General features: G+C 32.1%; 3 protein-coding genes across 4 annotated transcripts; 1 reads left to right on the top strand and 2 right to left on the bottom strand.

Annotated features, from left to right (window-relative positions):
• Window positions 1-560: 560 nt before the first annotated feature.
• On the bottom strand, window positions 561-2,750 carry LOC120213323 (eukaryotic translation initiation factor 3 subunit G-like). Its single transcript, XM_039211504.1, has 2 exons — window positions 2,359-2,750; window positions 561-1,369 (listed from the first exon to the last, which is right to left on the bottom strand). The coding sequence occupies exons 1-2, from the start codon at window positions 2,690-2,692 to the stop codon at window positions 831-833; spliced, it is 873 nt and encodes a 290-aa protein (XP_039067435.1). The 5' UTR covers window positions 2,693-2,750; the 3' UTR covers window positions 561-830.
• Window positions 2,751-10,278: 7,528 nt separating this feature from the next.
• On the top strand, window positions 10,279-12,958 carry LOC120213325 (mannose-1-phosphate guanylyltransferase 1). Of its 2 annotated transcripts, none has more exons than XM_039211507.1 (5): window positions 10,279-10,457; window positions 11,314-11,446; window positions 11,560-11,622; window positions 11,724-11,963; window positions 12,051-12,958. In XM_039211507.1, the coding sequence occupies exons 2-5, from the start codon at window positions 11,336-11,338 to the stop codon at window positions 12,720-12,722; spliced, it is 1,086 nt and encodes a 361-aa protein (XP_039067438.1). In that variant the 5' UTR covers window positions 10,279-10,457; window positions 11,314-11,335; the 3' UTR covers window positions 12,723-12,958. The 2 variants fall into 2 exon arrangements, with proteins under 2 accessions (XP_039067438.1, XP_039067437.1); XM_039211506.1 differs by having other exon boundaries at window positions 10,280-10,444.
• Window positions 12,959-16,125: 3,167 nt separating this feature from the next.
• LOC120213324 (delta-1-pyrroline-5-carboxylate synthase-like) lies at window positions 16,126-22,471 on the bottom strand. Its single transcript, XM_039211505.1, has 20 exons — window positions 22,328-22,471; window positions 21,303-21,374; window positions 21,080-21,183; window positions 20,808-20,910; window positions 20,500-20,661; window positions 19,869-20,146; window positions 19,376-19,526; window positions 19,043-19,207; window positions 18,752-18,829; window positions 18,392-18,481; window positions 18,044-18,130; window positions 17,859-17,945; window positions 17,664-17,760; window positions 17,446-17,549; window positions 17,241-17,316; window positions 16,927-17,077; window positions 16,730-16,798; window positions 16,569-16,635; window positions 16,408-16,478; window positions 16,126-16,245 (listed from the first exon to the last, which is right to left on the bottom strand). The coding sequence occupies exons 1-20, from the start codon at window positions 22,382-22,384 to the stop codon at window positions 16,164-16,166; spliced, it is 2,151 nt and encodes a 716-aa protein (XP_039067436.1). The 5' UTR covers window positions 22,385-22,471; the 3' UTR covers window positions 16,126-16,163.
• Window positions 22,472-23,928: the final 1,457 nt, after the last annotated feature.

The following is a 23,928-nucleotide window of genomic DNA, read 5'->3' on the forward strand; positions in this document are numbered from 1 at the left end:
GGCTAGGGAGAACCGGTGGCCTAAACCGGGGATGGAATTCCAGTAGGTTTCGCCACCTGAACCGATATGCGATACCCAAGCGGACTGTGATGGGAACTCCACTTGTTAACCCGAACCGAATTCAAATGGGATAGGAGGTGTTTATGTAATTCGAGGCTGCGAATTAGTTTATATTGATTGACCTATTGATTCAATTGGATTAGTTAATAGTTCAATCTTATTAAAAAATTAGAAAACATAAATTAATAAATCAATGAAAATCAAAATACTCTAACAAAAAGATAAAAATATATTCTTCTTTTTCGCTTTTAACAAAAACAATTTCTTTTCCTTTTAGATACACTATGTAAAAAAAAATTCGGATACGAACCCATATCAGCCCAACTAAAATTCAAATCAATTTAGTTAGATTTAGACTAGTTTATTCAAATATGTATCAATCTCAAATCGAATAAATCACTTCGAGTAATCAAATTTGGCAGATTGAACCAGTCACTTCCAAAACTTATCAATCAGCGTAAAACAATAATATTACACAAAAACTATCCCGAAACCAGGAATTCAACTAAAATTAATAAAATCTCAATTAAAGCACAAAGTCATGCATGAACATAAACTTAAAAGAAAATAAAACGGGGAAAACGGCCAAAATCTGCACTTTCAGACAGTTGACAACGTTAGAGAGAACACGCTAAACCCCATGAAAATGATAATCTTTCTAGTTTGTTCTTGGAGTCGCCCACTCAACTCTAAGGATGAGATTGTCGTAACCGTATCCGTTCAACTTGTTGATAGCTCTCTGGGCGTCCTCTCTAAGGATGATAATCTTTCTAGTTTGTTCTTGGAGTCGCCCACTCAACTCTAAGGATGAGATTGTCGTAACCATATCCGTTCAACTTGTTGATAGCTCTCTGGGCGTCCTCTCTGTTCACAAAGTTCACGAAACCGAACCCTCTGCTTGTGCCCGTCTTTTGATCCATTGCGACATACACACGAGTCACGGCACCGAATGGTCGGAAAAGCTCATGCAAGTCAGGCTCCCGGGTGTCCTCAGATAAGTTGGTTACCCTCACTGAGTTTTCATCATTCCTACGTCTCATATCCGATCCAGTGGTTCTCTCCGCACCTGCTCTCATGCTTGGTGGGACGTAGGCTCCCTTTCCAGCTCCAGGAGCAGCCACCGAGGCCTCAGATGCTGCAGGTTTCTCAACAAAGGTTTCGACTGGAGCAGCAAGATCCTTGTAAGGACATTTGGAAGTCCAGTGATCACCTTTCTTGCCACACGTACGGCACACCATAAGCACGGCACCTCCTTTGCTAAGCTGAGCCAAGCTGTCCCCTGCAACCTTCATTTCTTCCTGTTTGGTACCTGTAAACAATTCAATATTCCAAAGGTTTTTACATCCAAAAACCGAACAAGGGACAAAGACCCAATTTTTTGCAAGTTCTTGTTCCATAATCATAGATACAAACGAACTCGCAGATTTTAGAAAACAAATGTTTCTTGGATGTTGTTAATGGCCTTAGAATGAAATCAATTTCTTATCACAATTCAACAATCAAAGATGCAATCGGCAGCCCATGACCATTCCACATTAAACATCGGCCATTTGAAATTTGAATACTACATGATTGGAAAAACCAACCACCGCATTCTAATGAAATACAAAACCAAAACGAAATGTACAAGCATTAAATTTTAAACAAACAACCAAGTGATTGAACAAAAAATACGGGTGAAATTTTGGCAACAAATGTAGTTAATGGCTCAAAAAGTGAAAAATGTAGAGTTTCATTTCACCGTGTAGAAAGGCCAAGAACAACAGCTATAGGTGGCTTACTGACCATTCACACAAATCAACAGCCACAACGGCCAATATGTAACTGGCTAATTGACCACCATAACCAAACGATTCAAATCAAGTCGTTTTAACCCACTGCACTGAATGGTCGCAATTCTGGCTTTTAATTCTTCAAGAATGATACTTGCTCAACACCAATTCTAACTAAATTGTTCCACAAGTTAATCACAATTTTCTTTAGCCAATGAAATTATCCTTAAGTAATTAATATCCAAATGCAATTTAACAATAATCAAATCCAAATAGAAGCAATTTAACAACAATCAAACTTAAATAAAATAAAATTCACAACAATCAATCCAATACATAATAATTTAAACAATAATCAAACCCGGATATGAGAAATTTAGCAATAATCAAACCCGGATATGAGAAATTTAACAACAATCAATCATATATCTACCACTTCAAACATTATATATTCAATTTCATCAAATCTAAAATTAACCACACAAAACCAATTAAATTTGATTAAAAAAAGTAATTAGAATCGAACCAGGGGCTCTGGGCCGTTCAAGAAGGATCTCTTCAGTTGAAACCATAGTGAGACGACTCCCAACATCTTCACGTACCGCATCACCGAACTTCTCCCAATTCCTCCTCTCCAACGCCCGCTTACTCATACGGGCCTTCGCCAGTTTTCGGACTCGGGTCGTCGTCGTTATTTTGACCTTATTACCTTCTTCGTTAAACTTGTATTCGATCACCTTTTTTATTCCGTTTTCATCAGGGCCAATAACTTCCTTGGGTGGTAACAAGAAGTCGAGATCGTCGTCTTCCTCTAGCTCTCCCCAACGGAGCTTGCTAGGTTCGATTTTGTCGATCGCCATTATTAGGGTTTCGCGGGAGCTTAGAGAGAGGCGCACTGGCGCAGAGGCTACTTAGATTGGATGAGTAGGGAAAGTTAGAGATAAGAGGGTTTTTTCTACTTTAGATGCTTGTTACGACGTCGTTTGCATTTCTCTCACAACTATGGGTACCCATTTTTTGGATTAATTATCCATATGACTTGGAAGTTGTTGTTGTTGTTTTTAATTATTATGGACCTAATATTTCCCCCCTCAAACCTTAAAAATAAACTATTTTAATTTATACTTTTTTATATTTTAGTTTTCAGACTTTTAATTTTTATCGAATTGGATTAACTGATAAGGATAATAATTTTATTAAATAAAAATTAATTATTTTACTTTTAAAGAACATTAACTTAAGTTGTTTTATTCTTATTCATGAAAAAATATAAAAATATGTATCTAAATTGTTAAAAGGGATTAGGATCAACATATACTGTGTAAAAATTTTGACAATAAACGTTTGTACACTCCTATAAACATGTGTTTAAAATCGGAGTCTCAAGGGATAACAACAATCTCTTAACTATTGAGGTCACTTAATTCGTACTTTTTTAAATATATTTTCAAAGACTAAGAGTTAAATTGTAAAAAATGTAAATGTAAACAAATAAAAATTATTTTATTTTTAATAATTATTAAATCAATAATTAATAACAAAATAAATAAAAAATTAGTGAAAGAACTAATATTTTCAAATAAAATAGCGTAGTTTTATACATTTAAACCTCTAAAAAACAATACATTGAATATATAAAAGTACATGAAAAACATCAGACAAAGGCGCCAGTTTCCTCGAAAGGGCATCGGTTCTAATCTCATTCTTGAGAAAATGTTTTAATTTTCATATTTTTTGGTATTTACTTAGTAAGAAATCTTGACGGGCTCCAAAAATGGGCTACTGGCCACGGCCCGAACATTATTCTTTTTTATATTAGTGAAAAATAATCAACAATTGTCATGCTAAAATTAAAATTAATTGATTAGTATATCAAATATGAATAGGGTTGTTATTTTATTTGAATTGAATTTTCAATAAGATAATATTAAAGGTTATATAGTTAAATTATCTTTTTAACTGAGATTAGTTAGTTAATAAATTGAATATCAATAATTATATTTAAAAATATTATTTTATGATTTTGAACAATAATGATAAATATAAATAAATTGAAATCTGAATCAACTTAAGAAATAAGGTAATGTATGATATATCATTGTTTAGACAAAGTATGTAATGATGGAAAGTTTAAGTCTAAAATATACATTGTTCTTTATATGTTTTAGAGTATTCAGAACAAATAATACTTTGTAATCACTTTTAGCTTATATAAAAAAATTGTTCTAACAACATTAATCATATTTTTTTAAACAAAAAAATAATCACATTTTTTGTTTTAAAATCCTATTATTATTATTTTATTTAAGGCAAAGTACACAAATGGTCCCCTAACTATAAAATATTATTTTGTTGAGTATTTCGACTATTAAAAGTTACAAAAATGATTTATGGACTATAAAGAGTTGCTTTGTTGAGTTCCTCGACTATTAAAAGTTACTAAATAGTCATCCAACTATTTATTATATTCCGAACTCATCCTTTTCCAATTAAAAATTAATGGTCGTTTGAGTTGTACGTTAATATGATGACCGATATATGATAAATTATGATCTCATAATCTCAAAGGACTATCATATCTCAGTCAGCATGTTAATGTAAAACTCCGATGACCGTTAATTTCTTAATAGAAAATAACAAGTTTTGAAAATAATGAATAGTCGAGTGATTATTTTGTAACTTTTAATAGTCGAGAGACTCAACAAAACAACTCCCTATAATCGGTGGATCATTTGTAACTTTTAATAACTAGGGGACTCAACAAAGTAGTATCATATAGTCGTGAGACTATTTATATACTTTATTCACTTATTTATTCTTATTATAAGTTAGATATGATTTATCAGCTCACCTAAATGATGTTTTATAAGCACAAGACCAATCCCAGTTTTGATATATATAATTGGGGATGGACTGAGAGGTGTCGAGTTTGTAGCATTTAAAGGCATATATGAGATTTAGTTTTGATCGATTTTGATATGATTCAAACATACAAGATCATTTTTTAATAATAAAAAAATAGATTTGAGGCGGGTCAATTTGAATTTAGGTTTGAAATCCTCGACCAGAAAAAATATTACTCTCTTTATATTTTCCAATTATTTCCCTATTTTATCTAACAAAAATATAACTCTATATATGTGTCGGGTCGAGTTTTTATATTTGTAGACACCCATTTTTGTCCGGGTCTATTAAAATATTTTATTGTATTATTTATTTTATTATTATTATTATTTCTTTTATAGGTCCCATATACTACCCCACTGTTACCTCACTCACTCAATCAATACCCAACAACCATGTTTAACCCCACGTATCACAACTATACCACTACCCCACTAACTAAAACTGCTGCCATTTTTCCCGCTTCACTCTGGATTCCATCAATTATTCTCCATTTATAGTCCTTGCACACATTATAAAAGGGGAGGGTGGGCTCAACTCTCTTGGGGGCTGGCGGAAGAAAAGTGCTTCAAAATCCCATGGAAAACCAGAAAAATGCTTCACTGTCTCTAAACCTTTTAGGGTTGAAGATTTTAGCATTCTTCAATGGCAGAGAAAGAGCCATCGTCGGAGCCCACCCACCAATTGAAGACATAGATCTTGAAACCATCAATTCATCCGACCAAAACCCCAATGCCAAGGCCGACGCCAACGGGGACTCCAAATTCAAGCGCGCGAGAGAAGAAGATGGCGAAGAAACCGACAATGCATCCAAAATATAGAAGCTGGAAAAGTCCGTAGAGGACGAAATTCTTGAGAACAAGTCGGACTTACCCGAGTCGGGTCCTATACGGCTTGGTCGAAAAAAGTTCGAGTCCTCAGCGGAGATGATTGATTACTTTGTCTATTTGCTTCATAATTGGGTAATTCTCTAATCTCCCCTCATAGACAAATGCCTGTGATGCCCTTTGATACCGAGTGCTTGAATTGAGGAGGATTGTTCTTTTATATTTACTGCTTCAATGCTGTTGTTTCAATTCATAAAATATTTCAGCTTTTTAGTGAGAATGTATGACTGTGATCTAAGTTTTTTTTTTTTTGCTTTGCTTTACGTCATTTCCATCAAAAGTTCATGATAAGAATTTGGTGTCTGAAAATGAAAAGAAAGAACAAAAGGCCAAATGAATTCACGTGAGAATCAAGGGTTTTATTTAGTTTAATATAATTTTTGGGTTAATTAGAACACAAGTCATTTAAGAGTTCCTAATTTGTAGTTTTGGAGTTATGTTTTTATTTCTTTCAATTTGGTCTCTGTTTATACTTTGTGAATTAACCCTCTAGATTTGTTTTTTTGCAGTTCATTTTTTAGTATCAATTTCAGTCCACAAAGTCCAATTTAATTCATTTTGGCCCTTTTATTTATTTATTTACTTTTTTTAATTTTTATTTTATCTTCTTAACATTTTTTAATTTCAAACCTTAGCCTTTTTTTTCATTTCTTTTATATTTTATTTATTTTATTTTTCCCCTTATTATTTAGTTAATTTTTACTCGATATTTTTATTTATCATCTAACATTTTTATCTAACATATTCTTTCAGTCGTAATTCCAACTGATCAAAGGGTAAGTAATTCGAATCGGATTTATAAATTTTAATTTAAATTTTTAATATTCGCAATTAAAGGCAACCAACAAATTAATTGGTACCGAAAGGGCGGTTCAAGGGTGCTAATCCTTCCTTAACCGTAACCGACTCCCGAACTCGACATGTTTCTGGTACAACGCAGATCAGGTAAGATGGTATCCGACCCACCTAAATTCATTTTAAAGTGGTCGGTGGCGACTCTAACCCAATCAATTCCAGTCGAAGCCCGATTCCAGGCCCAACCGAAAGACGGTTCCGACAATATTATAAATCGGTTCATGTTTTGGGTCAGATTGAGCATCCTAAACTTGTGTTAAGTCAGGTGATGGGTTGATAGCTACGTAGAATGATCGAGTTGGGTTAAGGTCGACCAAAATTTCGATTTGATCTGATCCATGCAGGTCCATAATCATATTAATTGAAAATTGTAAATCTTCATATATATATATATATATATATATATATTCTTTATTGATGATATGATTTATATACTAAAATTTTGTATTTTTACTATAAATTTCTAATATAGCATCATAAAAATTTGTACACCATACTCCTAACAATAACAAAAATCTTACGTCTGTTTCAAAATATAATACATGATGCTTGTGGTTCAATATATAATATAATAAAATTAAACAAAATAAAAATGCTTGTAAATGTAATATGGTGATGCAATGGATACACACAATTGCTTCTGCAATGAGCAAAGGAGTATGAATATGTATGTCGTACGGAGATAAATTCAGGTAGAAAAGCAAAGGCAACGTGGTAATGCATGTGGGCCAATTGCTTTATGTTTTGGTAATCTCTTAGCTGTCTTTGGCCTAACACTATTTGTCGGTGTCACAATTGTTTTATGATTTTTCCTTTTAAAAATATATATTATTTTACACTTTAATATATTTTTTTCTCAGTTTATACTTTATGTATCATTTTGCCCAAAAATAATTAATGTTCGATAATAACGTGTGACATGTTATATCTTGTTGATGTATTTTAACTAATACTAATTAATTTTATTAAATAAAAATAATAAAATCGCGATCTTAAAATTCTACAATAGATAAGGCAAACTAATAACGTAAGATTATAATTTTTCCTAAATCATCCCAAGGCACAAACTAATCACTAACTCATGAAATGAGATTGTAAAAAAAGGTGTTAAATTTTTTCTTATAATATAACTCGAAAAAATTAAAAGATTAAAACATCAATTTAATCATAATTGATTTCGTAGTTCTATATTATATATACATGGAAAATTTATTATATCACGAGTCAAGTGTGATTTATTTGGGATAATTACGAATGCTTATCAAAATGAGAGAGTTAGTTAATAATACCAAACATGAATAAATAAGCAAGATAAGTAAATAAATATCAATTGAAAATTTGAATATGTTATGATAAATCTAACCCTAAAAAATGTGTTGCATGAAAAAACAAAATCATTTTTCAGTTTCAAAAAAATGGATAAACTAATTTAATAAATTAAAATAACATAACTCAAGTATGTATCATAAAACACAAAAAAATACGAGAAAATCTAGAAGAATATCAAAGTTTATTTTTGAGTAAGATTTAAATGAAACAATAGTTTAAGATGTAGATATATAAAAATGATTTAAAATATATCAGAAAAAACGAGGATTGTACGTATATCATTAACTCAATTAGCCGATTCTTTCTGACTTGAAAAAGAGGTCCCATAAATAAAACAAAACAATGTGAACTGGACAAATAAATATAACCATGTCAACGCGGCAATCACATTGAAAACTCGGCACCATCATTAAGGCACGAGTCCAAAAACCAAAACTTTCAATTAAGTACAGATTAACATTTTATATTAAAAGTACGATTTTTAATAAGTTGTATTAAAATATTATTACAAATTTTAAGATACATAAATTTTAACTATCAATAAAATATAAACTAAATAAAAATTTAAATTTCTGAACGATGTGATCACGCTTAAAACCTTTTTCAGTCCATTAATACTTTCAGTATTGTCTTTGTTCAGACAAGGTATTTGACATTAATTAAGATTAGGGAAACTGATTGGTTTAGAAACTTTAAATAATATAAATATTGCCCACAGATTTGGTTTCTTTTTAGAGCCTCGTGGGCTGGGCTTTGTTGACCCGCGTATGCTAAGCCGTAATTATTGCATTTCAAATTAAGTAAAATCATGTACAGAGGCGAGCATTCGATCAAGTTGATTTGAGTAAAAAATTTAAATTATTTGAGTCGATAAATTTTATCTTACTGCTCAATTTTTTTTTGAATTTAGTTGATTTTATAAAATTCGAGTTAATTCAAGTTGTTTGAGTTTATGTTTAAATTTAATTGTAATTATTTATAATGTTACAATACTATTTAATTCTAATTTAAACAAATTTTTCTAACCATATACAATATATATATATATATGATATACATATATCGTGCAAAGTTTAATGACTCGACTCAAATTTAAAATATCAATTCATTATATATTAAAAGTTTTGAGTTATTTGAGTTCTATTTTATAACACGACTCTTATTTGAATGATCAAAGTTCAAGTCCCATTAAAGTAAATTTTATAATTCAGATTCTAAAGTTGAATTTGAATACTAGAATTTACAATTTTCATTCAAAAAGTAACTTGCATTCGGATAATAGATATCTGATGTATTTAATTCACATGAATTTTAAATATAAAACATGTAATAATGTTAATATTTGAATACACATATCTAATTATGATTTTGATTCCTCCATTAAATTAAAAAGTTGAGATTAATCTATCTACTTCAATTTAACATAATATGATTTTAGTTATGCATGAATTAAGTGATCTCAATTATTTGGGTTCAAACACTACTTGTGCAAGAATGTTTGAGAAGCTTTCAAGTAGAAATTAGTTTTAATTACCTTAAACTAATAAAAAAATATAGTATAATTATTATATTTTGTTCCGAACATATTACATTTAAAATATCAATACAAAAAGTATACACTTATTTAAAATTTAATACATATATAATAAATATGCTTAATGTTAACTTAAACTGATATTTAGTATCTAAATTGATATAAAAGATTTGATTGATCCGATATTTATATTTTAAAATTTTAATTAAAATATTTAATAACTTTAAAACTAATTTAAAATTTGAACTATACTTGTGACTTCTGCTAGATTGATTCTAATTTTTTTCAAATTGGATTTTCTTATTTTTATTTTTCACTTATTTTTTCTTTTAAAATATAACAAATTTCTTTTCAAAATATAAAAATAACAAAATTAATGGATTATTGAATTATACTCAAATGATCCTTCATCATCAAACTTTTAAAAATTATAAAATGATCATTGAATTTATCAAATTGTCATAGAATAATCATGAAATTTTATCAAACTATTACAAAATAGTCATTAAATTTTCTAAACTTTCATATCTATTATAAAATTATAACAATTATTCTATAAGAGTATAATAAATTTAATGATAATTTTATAGTTAAAATAATTATTTAACATAGTTGAATGAACTTCAGCACAATTTTGCCCAACAATGATAGCCTACCTATCATTTTCCTTTTTCCAACATTTTCTGACCACACCCACCTTCGCCGATAAAACCCGGACCGTACTATTTTATCCACGACCCGTAACCCGTCCAAAACCCGAAACCACCCGGAAACATCCCCTACGAATTCCAAATCCGTCGCTAGAAATCTTTTTTCCACAAAATAAAATAAATTGAATTTAATAATTAAAGTTCGAGTCCGCCAAGGAAAACTTCACGTTAGTTATCTTCACCACAGTCTCGCCTTTTGTATATAAATACCGTTCTCCTTTCTCATAATCAACACCCCCCAGGATTCCCTCTCAGCTGCCAGCTCAGCTACCGACGGAAAACAAAAACTATACAACTCGTCCTAGTTGACTCATTTCTCAGCCTTTTTTCTTTTCGGTTGCCTCGAATCGGGCTCGAGTTTTGTTGTTTGAACTCAGTTCGTGCTTGGATCTGGTAAGCCTTTAAGGTACTCACTTAATTCTGTTTGTTTCGAGCTTTGTACAAAGTCTTCTCTCAAAGTTCGTAAGATTTTTGCTTTGAATGATTCGGTGGAGACGTGGAGTTGACATTGTGATTTGACGTTCGTTGATTTTTAGTTCGATTTCGTTGCTTTAATAGCGGTTTTTGGGAGAATTTTGAGGTTTAATTTGATTTGCAATGATGTCTCTTGTTAGACCTGATTGTTTACATGGTTAAATTTAAGAAGACCAACGGAGGTTGAGTTTATTTGTTTAGTCTCATTTTCGTTTAGCCAGTGTCTAAGTTAATGTTTTACTCGCCATTCTGGCGTTGGTTAAGAATTCTACTGAAGTTTTCATTTCTTTTTGCTATGTTTGTTTTCAATTTTTTTGTGAGAATCGATAGTTTCCGTGTCGCCAGATCCAGACTGGCTTTGGTGGAATTGTCAAATTCAAATGCTTCTAGTTGAAAATTTGTGTTTATTATTTCCTTCTAGGTGCGATTTTTGTGGCGATTTTCTGTTTCCTATGGCACCATTGGATTTGGAGGGTGGAAGCGTGAAAAGGAGATTCTTTAAAAAATATACATTTCTTTTCCCTTTAAAAGGTTTTAAAAAATGGAATAAGAAAAAATGAAGTATCTTAAACCATCTGTCATTACTTGAAGCAGAGGTTACTCTATAGCTGGATTTCGTTCTTGATTCATGTCACTTAATGGATTTCTTTTCACATCAAAGTTTTCTATTTTTTTAATTCAATCATTTTATTGTCATAGTATTGTTTTTAGGTTTAACATTTGTAGAAGAGCTTTTGGGGATTAAGCATTTCTCAAGTTGCTTAAGATACTGGTCGTATTATCTACAGGTAATCCAAAAGGTGTATCACAATGAAGGCACTTATTCTTGTTGGAGGATTTGGAACACGTTTGAGGCCCTTGACTCTGAGTTTTCCAAAGCCGCTTGTTGAATTCGCTAATAAACCCATGATACTTCATCAGGTATATTTCTGGACTATGGATTTTGGAATCATTTTTATTATTATTTATGATTGTTGTTTTGTCAAGGTAAGTTTGTTTATTTTGTGGAATAATGTAGCTTTGGATGTTTTCAGATCGAGGCTCTCAAGGCTGTTGGAGTAACTGAAGTTGTATTGGCTATTAACTACCAACCTGAGGTACATGAGTGAGTCTTTCATGTGTAAAATTTAATGCAACGGACTAAAAGTTTAGTGGCTAAGTGGTTCGTAAGCTGACCATTGAGCACTTGATTTTGTAGGTAATGTTGAACTTCTTGAAGGAATTCGAAACTAAACTCGGGATCACGATCACATGCTCTCAAGAGACGGAGCCGCTTGGCACTGCTGGTCCTCTTGCTTTGGCTAGGGACAAACTCATTGACGAGTCTGGTGAACCATTTTTTGTCCTTAACAGTGATGTTATCAGTGAGTATCCGTTCAAAGAAATGATTGAATTCCACAAAGCCCATGGAGGAGAAGCTTCCATTATGGTAACCAAGGTAACAATTCAGCTCTAAGTTCTTTATTTTCAGATTTTAAGTTAATTTCTTTGAAGAGATTGTAATACTCGAGTTGAAACTAAATAGGTGGACGAGCCATCGAAATACGGTGTGGTGATGATGGAAGAATCAACGGGGCAAGTGGACAAATTTGTGGAGAAACCAAAATTGTTTGTTGGGAACAAAATCAATGCTGGGATATATCTGCTGAACCCTTCTGTTCTTGATAGAATTGAGCTGAGGCCGACCTCAATCGAGAAAGAAGTCTTCCCAAAGATTGCAGCAGAGAAGAAGCTGTATGCAATGGTCCTTCCCGGGTTCTGGATGGACATTGGTCAGCCAAGGGACTACATTACTGGACTGAGACTCTATCTAGACTCCTTGCGGAAGAAAGCCTCAATGAAGTTAGCCGCTGGTTCTCACATTGTGGGAAATGTTTTGGTTCACGAGACTGCCAAAATCGGAGAAGGATGCTTGATCGGACCAGATGTGGCAATTGGTCCAGGCTGCGTTGTCGAGTCTGGTGTCAGACTCTCTCGCTGCACCGTGATGCGTGGAGTCCGCATCAAGAAACACGCTTGCGTATCCAGCAGTATTATCGGATGGCACTCCACCGTCGGCCAATGGGCTAGAGTAGAAAACATGACTATTCTGGGAGAAGACGTACATGTATGCGATGAAATTTACAGCAATGGCGGCGTGGTTTTGCCTCACAAAGAGATCAAATCGAGCATTTTGAAGCCAGAGATCGTCATGTGACCACGTCTTCCGTTTTGCAGGTGAAATTAAGTAGCAAAGCATGTATTGTCTCAAGGAATGCATTTGTTCTTTTTATTTATTCCTTTTTTTTCACTCCGCATGCGTTGAATCTCAGTTTTCTGCAAGTCTGATGGTCATGTTCTGTTTGTCAACTGCATAAGATAATCTTTGGTATGAAATGTGTAACTCTACTGTATATTACAAAATAAAATTATTTCACTTTCTTTTTCGTGTTCGATATATATTTAAATATGAATAAATTATACGCTCTTCAATTATCGAACACATATCCGTATCAACGGAATGCATTAACCAGACGACAATAGGAGAATCTTAATTTTGAAAGATCTCTCAATTTCATAATTATTGATTCCATCAAACTATGTATGCCAAAATCCCATAAATGCATATAAAAAGAATTCCTTCTAATTTGATCACATTTCATTGGTTCACGATGCATGTCAAATTGCCATCGGAAAGAAAATTTAAAAAATTATAAGAAAAACGTGTAGTGGAAGTTGATTTGTTTATTCTTCCAAAATTTTGGCCATCACTATCTTCCAAAATTTTGACAATCGAGTCCTTTTAATTCTCATTTATTTAGTATATTCTTCACGTAAAAATAGCATCCAAGGATCTCAAAAAATAAGTCAAATCTCTTTTGTTTTTTCGAGTTGGAATCAAGTGGATTAATAAATAAATAAATAAATAAATGTAGGGGAAAAAGTTAATTAAATGATGCATGCCCTTCCATGTGGAGAATTGACATTATGGGGCAGACATAATTTTTCTCAATTAATTAATGTTAGAAATTAATTATTAAAAATTGCAGTTGGCAGACCTACCTCTTTAAAAAAAACCTAATCCAACTATAAATTTTCACGGCAATGGGTAAAAAATGTTCATGTTAAATTGAGTTTTTTTAATAAATTAGTTCTACTTTAAAAATAAAATAAAATATTTAGTAATTTTTTATCAAGATTTAATTCGATTGATATCAATATTATTGTAACATTATGAAGGTTATGAATTTAATAATGCCTTAAACGTTACAACCTCTTATTTAAAAAAAAAAACTTGTTATAATAATAGTGATACTAATTAAAATAAAATTCAATCAATATTTGGAAAGGACCATTTATTTATGTGAAGAAGACCAATTTGAAATCCTATGGTCGTTATTTATGGAGATTGAACGATCATTGTCTAAAAAAAGTTGTTTGATGAGTGTCGTGAGATGATAATCGATGATGAAATATAAGTTATTTGAGAGACTAATAAGAATTAAATTGATAGAATTTTTAAAAATGAAGAATAAAATTTATTAAAATATTTTTGGGTTATGACAAAATTGATAGAATGTATAATTTTAGAGACTATTATAACGGAGGAATGATTTGTTTGTAACAAACTAATTGAGTGACCTGAGTGTGACTTTTTAAAAGTAGACGACCCATATATAGCCTTATTAATAATTGAGTGGTCTGAAATGTGTTTTACCTCAAAATAAATTAAGCAGATCTCATATATATTTTGGTGACCCAAGAATGGAGAGGATAAAGAACTTAAATAGCATATTCCTGAAGTCATTTTCATCATTATAACAATATTCGAGGACCACAACAATTAATTAAGAAGAAAATAGTAATTATACTTTTTGTTGTAGGTAATGCAAATTGATCACCTTCGCACGATAGCGTAGCTGTAATTCCCTTTGGCTGAGCAGTTCCTATCATGAGTGAGTCAGACACATATTGTTTTCCATCTCAATAAATCACTCTTTATTTAAGGAGAGATAATGAATTTTAAAATTCATACTATAATATTATTTTGACATATGATTAATGAATTAATTGGACTAAATTTGAATTATTCGAATGAATCGACAACTGCTTTCACCATCTTGACTGGGTAGGGATGTGACTACATACAATATGAGACAAGTGTTGATTCGGGATAGGGTTAGGATGCAACTTTAAAGAAAAATATAAATAAGAATCAAATTAAAAATGGAGGGGGGATAAGATTTGATATGTTTAATTTTAAAACGAAAGAGACTTAAAACATATTTAAACCGAAAAAAGAGTTGGCTAAAGTTTAATTTGTTTAGTTTCAAAATTAGGAGGACCTAAAAAGTAATTGTATCAGAAAAATGGAGGCTGAGATCTAATTTGGATAATATCAAAAAATGGTCTTGGTTGACGGATGGTATGTTAAAATGGTCACGGGTATGGTGTTGAAACCTATTTTTATCAACGTCAACCTGATACGATTTTCTTGAATAAACAGACAAGAGAAAACAACTGCACACCAGCTGACGAACTAGCGGCTGCAACTGATAAAATGGCTCTCACCTGCAATTTTCATCCTCCTCATTATCATTACTATCACTAGCAACTCGTCAAAATTCGTGTTATTCAGACAAGAGAAAACAACTGCACACCAGCTGAAGAACTAGCGGCTGTAACAAATAAAATGGCTCTCACCTGCAATTTTCATCCTCCTCATTATCATTACTATCACTAGCAACTCGTCAAAATTCGTGTCAGATACATATTCAGACAAGAGTATGAGACACGACTTTCTTTTAAAAGACAACTTTTAATCCTTAATTTTGATAATTTTTTACACTCCATAACTTATTTCAATTATCGTTAATATACTTTATGATCTCATTAATACTTTTTCTCCAACTTTTAATGCTTGAATTTTTTATTATAAACATGTTTTATAATTTAGATGACATATGTTTTTCTTAAATAACATTTTAATGTGAAAAAATATGAAGAATTATACACGTATATCTTATAAATGATTAGAGAAAGTTGTTAAATTGGACCAAATAACACTAATATTTTAAATATTTATAATTAAATATAAACAGAAACTCAAAAACTTGACACGGTTCAACTCAAAACTCATAAATTCAACTCCTAAAAACATTAAATAAAGATTGAATCTTAAAATAAGATTAATCAACTTAACTAACTAAAATTTTTTGAACTTGAGACGAGTGAACACTTACCTAAAATATAAGTGTTCATATAATCCTTACTACTTGCATATTTTATTAAGTTCATCATAATTTTAATTTAATTTAATTTAATATTTTTAAATTTTTAATCAGATGACCACACACAGCACTTGGTGACGTGTAACAACACATTATCGCTGAAAGAATTTTGTTCTTAGTTTTACGAGAAGTAGAGACATCTCACAAGATCAAAGGAAGTGCAAACGATGGAATTAAAGTGCTCTGCGTTGTTTTGCATTATAACATAAAAGAAATAAAATTACATCAGAACAGAGCGTAGCATTAACAGTAATAAACAACAATACCTTCAACAAATCCTATCCCATTAAAAAAAAGTAACCTAAAACAGCAGCTTCAGCCATTGTTTCCCCTTTGCATTTTGGGGTTCTTTTTCTGATGCATTTTTTTCAAGAAACAACGGGCATGTCTTTGTGGGTGTAAATGACCCCTTTATCACCATCCACCACCTGCCCACTTCCTTTCAGAATCCTGTGTTTGGCAAGAAAAACAAAATCGGAGTCATCATACGGTAAAATAAACGATTTGAATAAACCAGGATTACCGACGATAATTTCCTATAGGAAGCATGTATGTATAAATACATGTACGTAGAAATATGTAGTAGATAAATGATCTTTAATAGATCTGTACCATCTTGTTGTTAACAATCCTTCCACTCCGACCGGACCCCGAGCATGAATTCGGCTCGTACTTATTCCAACCTATTTGGTTATAGAAGAAAAAAGAAATCAAATACTTGACTATTGAACTTAGACATATTAAAAAGGTGTCGAAAACGATGGATACAATACCTCGGCACCTAGACCGAATCGAGCACCATCGCAGAATCTCGTGCTTGCATTATGGAAAACAGCAGCACTGCCCATTTAAATACACGACGACCAACAGATCTTTGAACATACCATTGCATTTTCTTATTTTAGATGTGACAACTAGATAATTGAAATATCACCTGTCGACTTGATGCAGGAAGACTTCTGCAGTTTCTCGGTCTTCTGAAACGATACAATCGGTATGTGCACTGCAAAGGGAGGGAAAAAAAGGGTAATTCATGTCCGTCTCCTCGTGGAAACGTTGGCATACATCCAAACAGAAAGGCAAACAAAGATATTTCAATAATCTTCTCTTTCAAGAGAGTGAATAACATACCTGCCATGTTGATGGATGTGATTGATGGCTGCAGCCAAGTCATCGACTATTTCAACTGTGCATTCCGTTGAACTGTATTCATGATGAAAAGAGCGTGCTTGTGGGATATTGAACAAAGTACTTACTCTTGGTCCACCATATAAATTAACACCTGCAAAAGATTAATTATTGTTGGTTATCCATTCGTGTTCCAAATATTGCATCACAATGTATTGGAAATGCATACAAATCATGGTCACTTTCGGATAACTGAAGTTCATTTCAAAATGGTTTTGAAGTACCATATATAATAAGTGAAGGTATTTGAAATGTACCTTGCATACGGAGATCGACGATTAGCTCATTAAGTGCACCGTTCTGCACTAAATCCTTGTGGACAAGAAGAGTTTCCTGCCAAAAGTAAAAGAGAAGCATTAAATAACTATGCAATGTGCCGAACACGATATGAAAATATTCAAACATAATAGAGCCTCAAAGAATAAATTTGAGAAATAAATAGACAAATGAACGATACATTACCATTGCATTGCAAGCTGCTGGATAGTCTATTTTTGCATCCAAAACAATCCGCTTTGCCATATCCATATTAGCAAACTTATCAACATATACATGGCATATTCCATCTGAAACATACAGTATACTTTCACCAAATGAGAAACTAGGCTCGAATTCAGCCCGACCCATGAACACCTCTACATTAGGACAAGCATATATAAGACAAAAGTAACCCATCTAACCTGCATGACCAAGAACGGGAATTTTGGTTGAACTCTTGATTTGAGAAACAAGTTTGTTGCTGCCTCTTGGGATCACAAGATCAATCACATCATCAAGCTGAAAAATAAATTTAATGTCGAGTTCCAAATTAAACTATAAACTGTTGTTGTAAAGTATCAGTTTTACTGATTGATCACTTTAGGATCCCTACTAACCTTTAAAAGATCAGGAATCTCATCTCTTGAAGTCACAAGTCCAATAACTTTACCCCCAACAGTGTTTGGAATGGCTTCAGTTATTACCTATGAATTCAAAAGGAGGTGATAAAATACCAGAAAATGAAAATTAACATGAAATTTCAATTCCATACATCCAAGAAAACTCATTTTAGAATCCAGACCTTATGCAAGATAGCGTTTGATCGCTTGGCCTCCTTTCCCCCTTTCAGGAGAAGCCCATTACCACTTCGGATAGCTAATGAGGCTATCTATTCGAATCAAACATAAAGTCACATGAGTATATTCAGAAATAGAAGCAGATAAATTTACTAGGCAAACAAGAAATAGCTCTTAGCTCTGCCTCATACAATGCCATATAGCATTTTCCTGCCTTGGTCAAGCCAAATGAAGATCATATGCCCATGATACGATCCACCTCGGTAATTAAATAGTTTATTTAAATGTCTTCTTACTTACAGCAAAGAGAAATAGTAGAATGGATTTTCCAAGTTTTAGTTCTATTTATTTACCTGTACAAGTGCATCAGGTCGAGATTCAAAAACAATCAAAAGAACACCCAAAGGACTTGATGTTTTCTCTAAAATAAGTCCATCTGCAAGCTGGATGCAAAGACAACCATTAAATAACTATTTGTTAAAAAAGTTGAAGTGATTCTGTTAATAAGAGCTTTGGCTAAACCAAACTAGTCTTGGTCTCTTATATAATCCTCTCAACCCAAAAAGGGACCATTTTGTGTACCACTTTTTTATCTAAGGTTTAGAAATTAAACAACCATGTTTCAGACCAAATGAACCTCCAGGAACTTCATACCTGGGTGTAAACCTACTGGACATATAAACTACCTAACATATAAACTACCTCTTTTTTACCTGTGTTTTCTTCAAAACACGGCCAATTGGGTCTTCCATGTTAGCAAGCACACGAATTGACTTTGCAAGGCTCGAAACCTGTGGAGTACAAGGTGTAAATTCGATAATGCAGAAAAATATCATAACCACAAATTTATCTGAGAAGGCACAAGGTACAGTTGGAGTCCAGAGCAAAAGTTTTGCATCTGGTTTTGGTATTTGAGAACATGATAAAAGCTGAGAGGTAAGAAACAGTAATAGCAATTCAAATTCAATAAGCAAAAACCAACATAATTAGATTTAGGATTCAACCTTCCCAGGCTTCAAAGCTAGCCGCGATATCAAGGATTTTTCATATCCAGCCTGTTGTGCAGCAGCAACATCAGCTTCATTCTCAACAGTGATCAAATTTTCATTTGCCTCAAGAGCATCGGCTATGTCTAGTAAAATCTTTTTCCGCTCCAGTGAGGACAATGCCTGAAGACCAAATGCCATTAAGTTATTTTTCTACAAGCCATGAAGGTATACCTGGCTGTCAACATAAAAAATTGGCAGCGAGAACCACAACTCAAGGAAGAAGTAAAATAATGTCCTCAAAATGTAACAAAGTAAAATATTGGGAGCCACAAAGCAACGGAGTATTACCTGAAGTCGCCTGGAACTTTCTCTTGCTGCAACTGCCATTTCACGGGCACCAACTTCTTTAATTGGTTCCCACAAATGTGCATCTCGATGAAAGAGAGTACCAATTCGTTGTCCTTGCAGAACTCTTATTATGTTCTCAGCAGTACATCCACTTTATAGGAAATAAAAGAGAAATTATTAACAATGAGGCTGAAGGCAAGTGACTGACACCAGCATGACACCATCAAATATAAATGCAACAAGCTTCAGACATTCTTTTCCTTGAGTAGCAATTCATAGAATAATGTAGAAAGGTTCTTAGATGGGATTAGGAAAGACAGGCTAAATTGCTGCAACTTTCCTATCGCTCAATGCAATATTAATTTCATTTTAAATGATTGCAATCCTAACAGAAACAGCATTCAACCATTTTAAGTAATCCCATTATTTTATTAAACACGTGTCAAGGTAGAACAAAACATTGCACAGAACCAAACCTGTAATAAAACATTACCTTGTGATAACAACAGGAATTCCAGCATAAGCTGCATTGACAGCAGCTTTTACTTTTGCAGTCATACCTCCTCTACCCATCCTCGACTTGTCTCCAAAGGTAATCTCACCCTGATGCTTCTCCTTAACATATGTGTGGATTAGCTTTGATTTTGGATCACTTGGAGGTCCACTATAAAGACCCTCAACATCACTCAATAAAACAAGAAGATCGGCTTTTAGTTCCAAAGCCAGTAGCGCTGCCAAACTGTCATTGTCCCAAAATATACCAGAAGAATCCTGAAATGTGTATCAAATTATGAACTTCAAGATGAGTCAAAGTGTGTAGGTACATCAGCCTCCTAATATTATTATTCTACTTATGATGAACAGCTCTTTCCATTCTAACAATAGACTAGACCACCATAGGCAGAGGGATGATATTTGATATCAATATATATGAATACACATTGTTTAACATATTACAATGTAACGGTACAGCCTCCTAAGCTTAAGTTTCTATTTATGATGAAGAATATCATTTTTTTCATTCTAACATTAGATAAAACTACTATAGGTAGAAAAGGATAGCATTGATTCACGTAATGATCTAAAGAGACATCATAACATAGGAAAAATTATCAGCATGATACCTCATATGGAGCTTTCCTGGTACTGACGGCATCATTTTCATTAAATATAGGAATAACTTTCAGCGATAATAAGGACTTCACTGTATCATTTAGTTGCTTCCTAAAATCTCTATCTCTAAAATCACTGTCTGTTACAAGAAGTTGAGCTGATGAAATATCCAGCTGCAGCAAAACAAAAAGTGTATTTCAAGTTTCCGTGTACTGGTGATAAAACATGCATATTGGATATGAAAATGATCCAGCAAAGAAAGAATGAACTTCAAAAAAAGATAGCCTGATGCAGTCATGAAATAAAAAATTATAACCACCTCACTGAACAATGAATCATACAGGGCCATAAGACTATTTTGTCCAACAGCTGCACATGCCTTTCCATCAAGTTCTACCTGCGGCTTCTGAAGATCCGCAAAGCTGCAAAATATGAGAAAATAACTAAGAAAAATATCAAGGAAAAATATTTCATCCCAAATATAGTTATTTCCCATTTTTCTTTTTCATGAATGGCAACAATATCAGTTTTTAGGGTTGATATAGAGGGGTAAACGTCACTACTCAGTGTTGAAAAGAAGAAATGAAAAACCTGCTGTTGACTAGTCTCCTATATCTAAGTCTTTGGCGACCTAGGCCAACTGCACCTGATGACACCAAAATAATCTCATATCCTTGGGAGTTCAATTCTTTGATCTGCACATTGTTTGAATTGAAACTTTAACCAGGTTAGTACTTACTACAAAGCAAATAAAGCAATAAGTGCAGCCTCCCAGAACTTCATTCACGATGGCATATAAATGGAAATACCATACCTGCTCACAAAGTGTTCCTAATCTTCCAAGTGCTAATCGTCCATCATTTCGAGTAACAACAGCAGTCCCAACCTTCAATATAAGCAGTTCACTCATTCATCAGAACTCCAACAATCTAAAATATTAATTTTAGAGGACCATAAAATATTTTTGTTCTTAATCAAACCATAAAATATAAATAGAGGACCAACTTGACAAAAAAAAAATTCTATCTGAAAACAAATTTTACGAACAAAAATAGACATCACTTTCAGGGCAATTTCCAATGATTAAGCATCCAAAGATTCCAGAAGAAAGATTTTGAACTCTTTTATATTTTTAAAATAAATATTAATTTTCATAAAAAGTGCTGTGCCGTACACAGTTCTACATAATTTCATTTTTTTCAACCTTCGTAAAATGATTTCCATAGTAAGTTAAAGACCCTTTTTTCCTTTTAAAAAAAATTGACATCTAAAAGAACCTATTTTTACCCAATTTTCAGTTTATCCAGTTTTCAAAAAACAAATAATCTTTCTTTAAGATTATAATTTACATTACAATTTACAATGAAACAAACACAAAATTCTATTTTTAGATTTCAATATCCTTATTTATATAATGCACTTAACTTAGCTTAAAAATAGCATTTAACATCCTTGATCCCATTTTAAGATCTTCAAAAATTATATAAATACATTTTGCAGAATTTAGGAGAAAGCATTAGGAAATGCCTGGTTAAAAACACTTCATTTCTGCCATCTTTTTTTTCTTTATAAAAGAAAACATGTTTTAGGTACCAAAAAAGTGCACTCTCTCTTTTACAATAGATAACTTAAAGGAAATCGAGGCGTTCATTTTCTTTTGCAGTTCCACATCTTTCCTAGTATCCAAACACCCCCTCCACTCCAATTGAAACCAACATAAATCCACTAAACATGCAAATCAGTTCGTTTCTACTTTCCTTATCACAATAAGCTAATCAAAAAGTCAAAACTTAAAACAACGCCAGCAACAAAAAGAAAAACGACAAAAAAGAAGCAAACCTTAATGACTATACGCTTGACGTCCTTGACAAAATCTCTGGAACTATCCTCGGCCATTGTTTGCTGTGTTCAACTCAGTGAGTCAGTAATGGATTTTATTTTCAATCTGGAAATAGGTTTTTATAAGCTTGAGCTTTCAAAGAGGAGAAGAGAAAGCTGTTTTGAGGTTGAGAAGTGTTAGTGGGCTTTTTGGATTATATATTTGGGTTTAAATTAAAAACAGTAGGTAGTGGATGAGGCGCCACTGACAGTGGGCCACATGGGACAAAAAAAAAACAATCTGTGATTTTTCGGATTTTTCTCGAGAGTTAATTGTATCTAACGTCTTTAAATTATCGTTTAGATTATATATTAATATCTATATTTTAAAATATTTAATATTAATCGTTAAAATATTAATACCATATTAATCAAATCATTATATTGGTCCAGTTGTCAATATATTTTCCAAATTTTAATTGATTGTACACAAACTATAAAATTGATTATTGATTTAGATGTTAATCACAGTCTATTATCATCGGTGAATAAGTTTCAATCTACGTGTCAAAAATTAAATAACATAAATTAATTAAATTTATAGTGAAACTAATATGATAGCCGATGGTATGATCAAGATAAAGATCCTTTTCATGATTTTAATTGATCTTCTATAATATTACCCCTTACACAATTTGTAATTTTATCAATAGAGACGTAATTATTATTTTTAATTTTATATTCATTTATTCGATTTAGCTTTTAAAATTTGATTGATCGTTAGCGATAATAATAGCAATTTTTAATATTTGATTTATTTCAACTATTAAAAATTGAAGTCAAATACTAGCAAAAGCAGCTCGATGCAAGGGGGGAAAATGTTTTAAAATGGAAAATCCGCCTTAGCAAAATGATTACTTTATAGTCATCTAGAGTTTATAAAATTCCAATTTTAGTCCAAGTTGATTAAAAAAATAAGTAAAGATAGTGCATTTGGAATACGACTAAAGACAGGCAGATTAGATTCAATAAATGGGAAACGAAAACAATTAAACAAACACTCATTTCAAAGTCAAAAACCCTTATTTTAATTATCTCTAACTAATTAGCCTATTGGATGAAACCAAAAAAGAAAATAGAAAACGTGCAAATCAGATACTCCTACCAATTATGACTTTATTATTAATTATTAATACAATTTAATAAATCATTAATTTAACTACAATTCTTTAATTAATTATTATAAGTGGGATGGGTCTAGTCTTTGAGAGTAAAGACTGAGCCGAACCAAGACGGCCCGGGTCATGAACGGTTGGACTCACGTTAGATTGAGCATCATGCTTTCTTATGTAAGATTCAAGTCTCATCCATCATACATTCATACTTATAATAGGGATAAATTTTAGATGGAGTTGAATCAAATAGAAAATTTTACATTAGTTGAGTTTACAAGTATTATTAAGTCATTCAAATTTTATTTTTATTCAAGTTGAGTCAAATTATGAAATTTGAGTTGAATTGAATATATTTCTTTAAGTTTTTGTTTAAGTTCAAAAGTAATTTTTTTTATAATATTATGATATTTATTGATTCTAATTAAAACGAGTCTCTATGTGCATATG

The sequence above is a fragment of the Hibiscus syriacus genome, unplaced genomic scaffold (genome assembly GCF_006381635.1).
Source record: "Hibiscus syriacus cultivar Baekdansim isolate YM2019G1 unplaced genomic scaffold, ASM638163v2 tig00110020_pilon, whole genome shotgun sequence".
NCBI lineage: Eukaryota > Viridiplantae > Streptophyta > Magnoliopsida > Malvales > Malvaceae > Hibiscus > Hibiscus syriacus.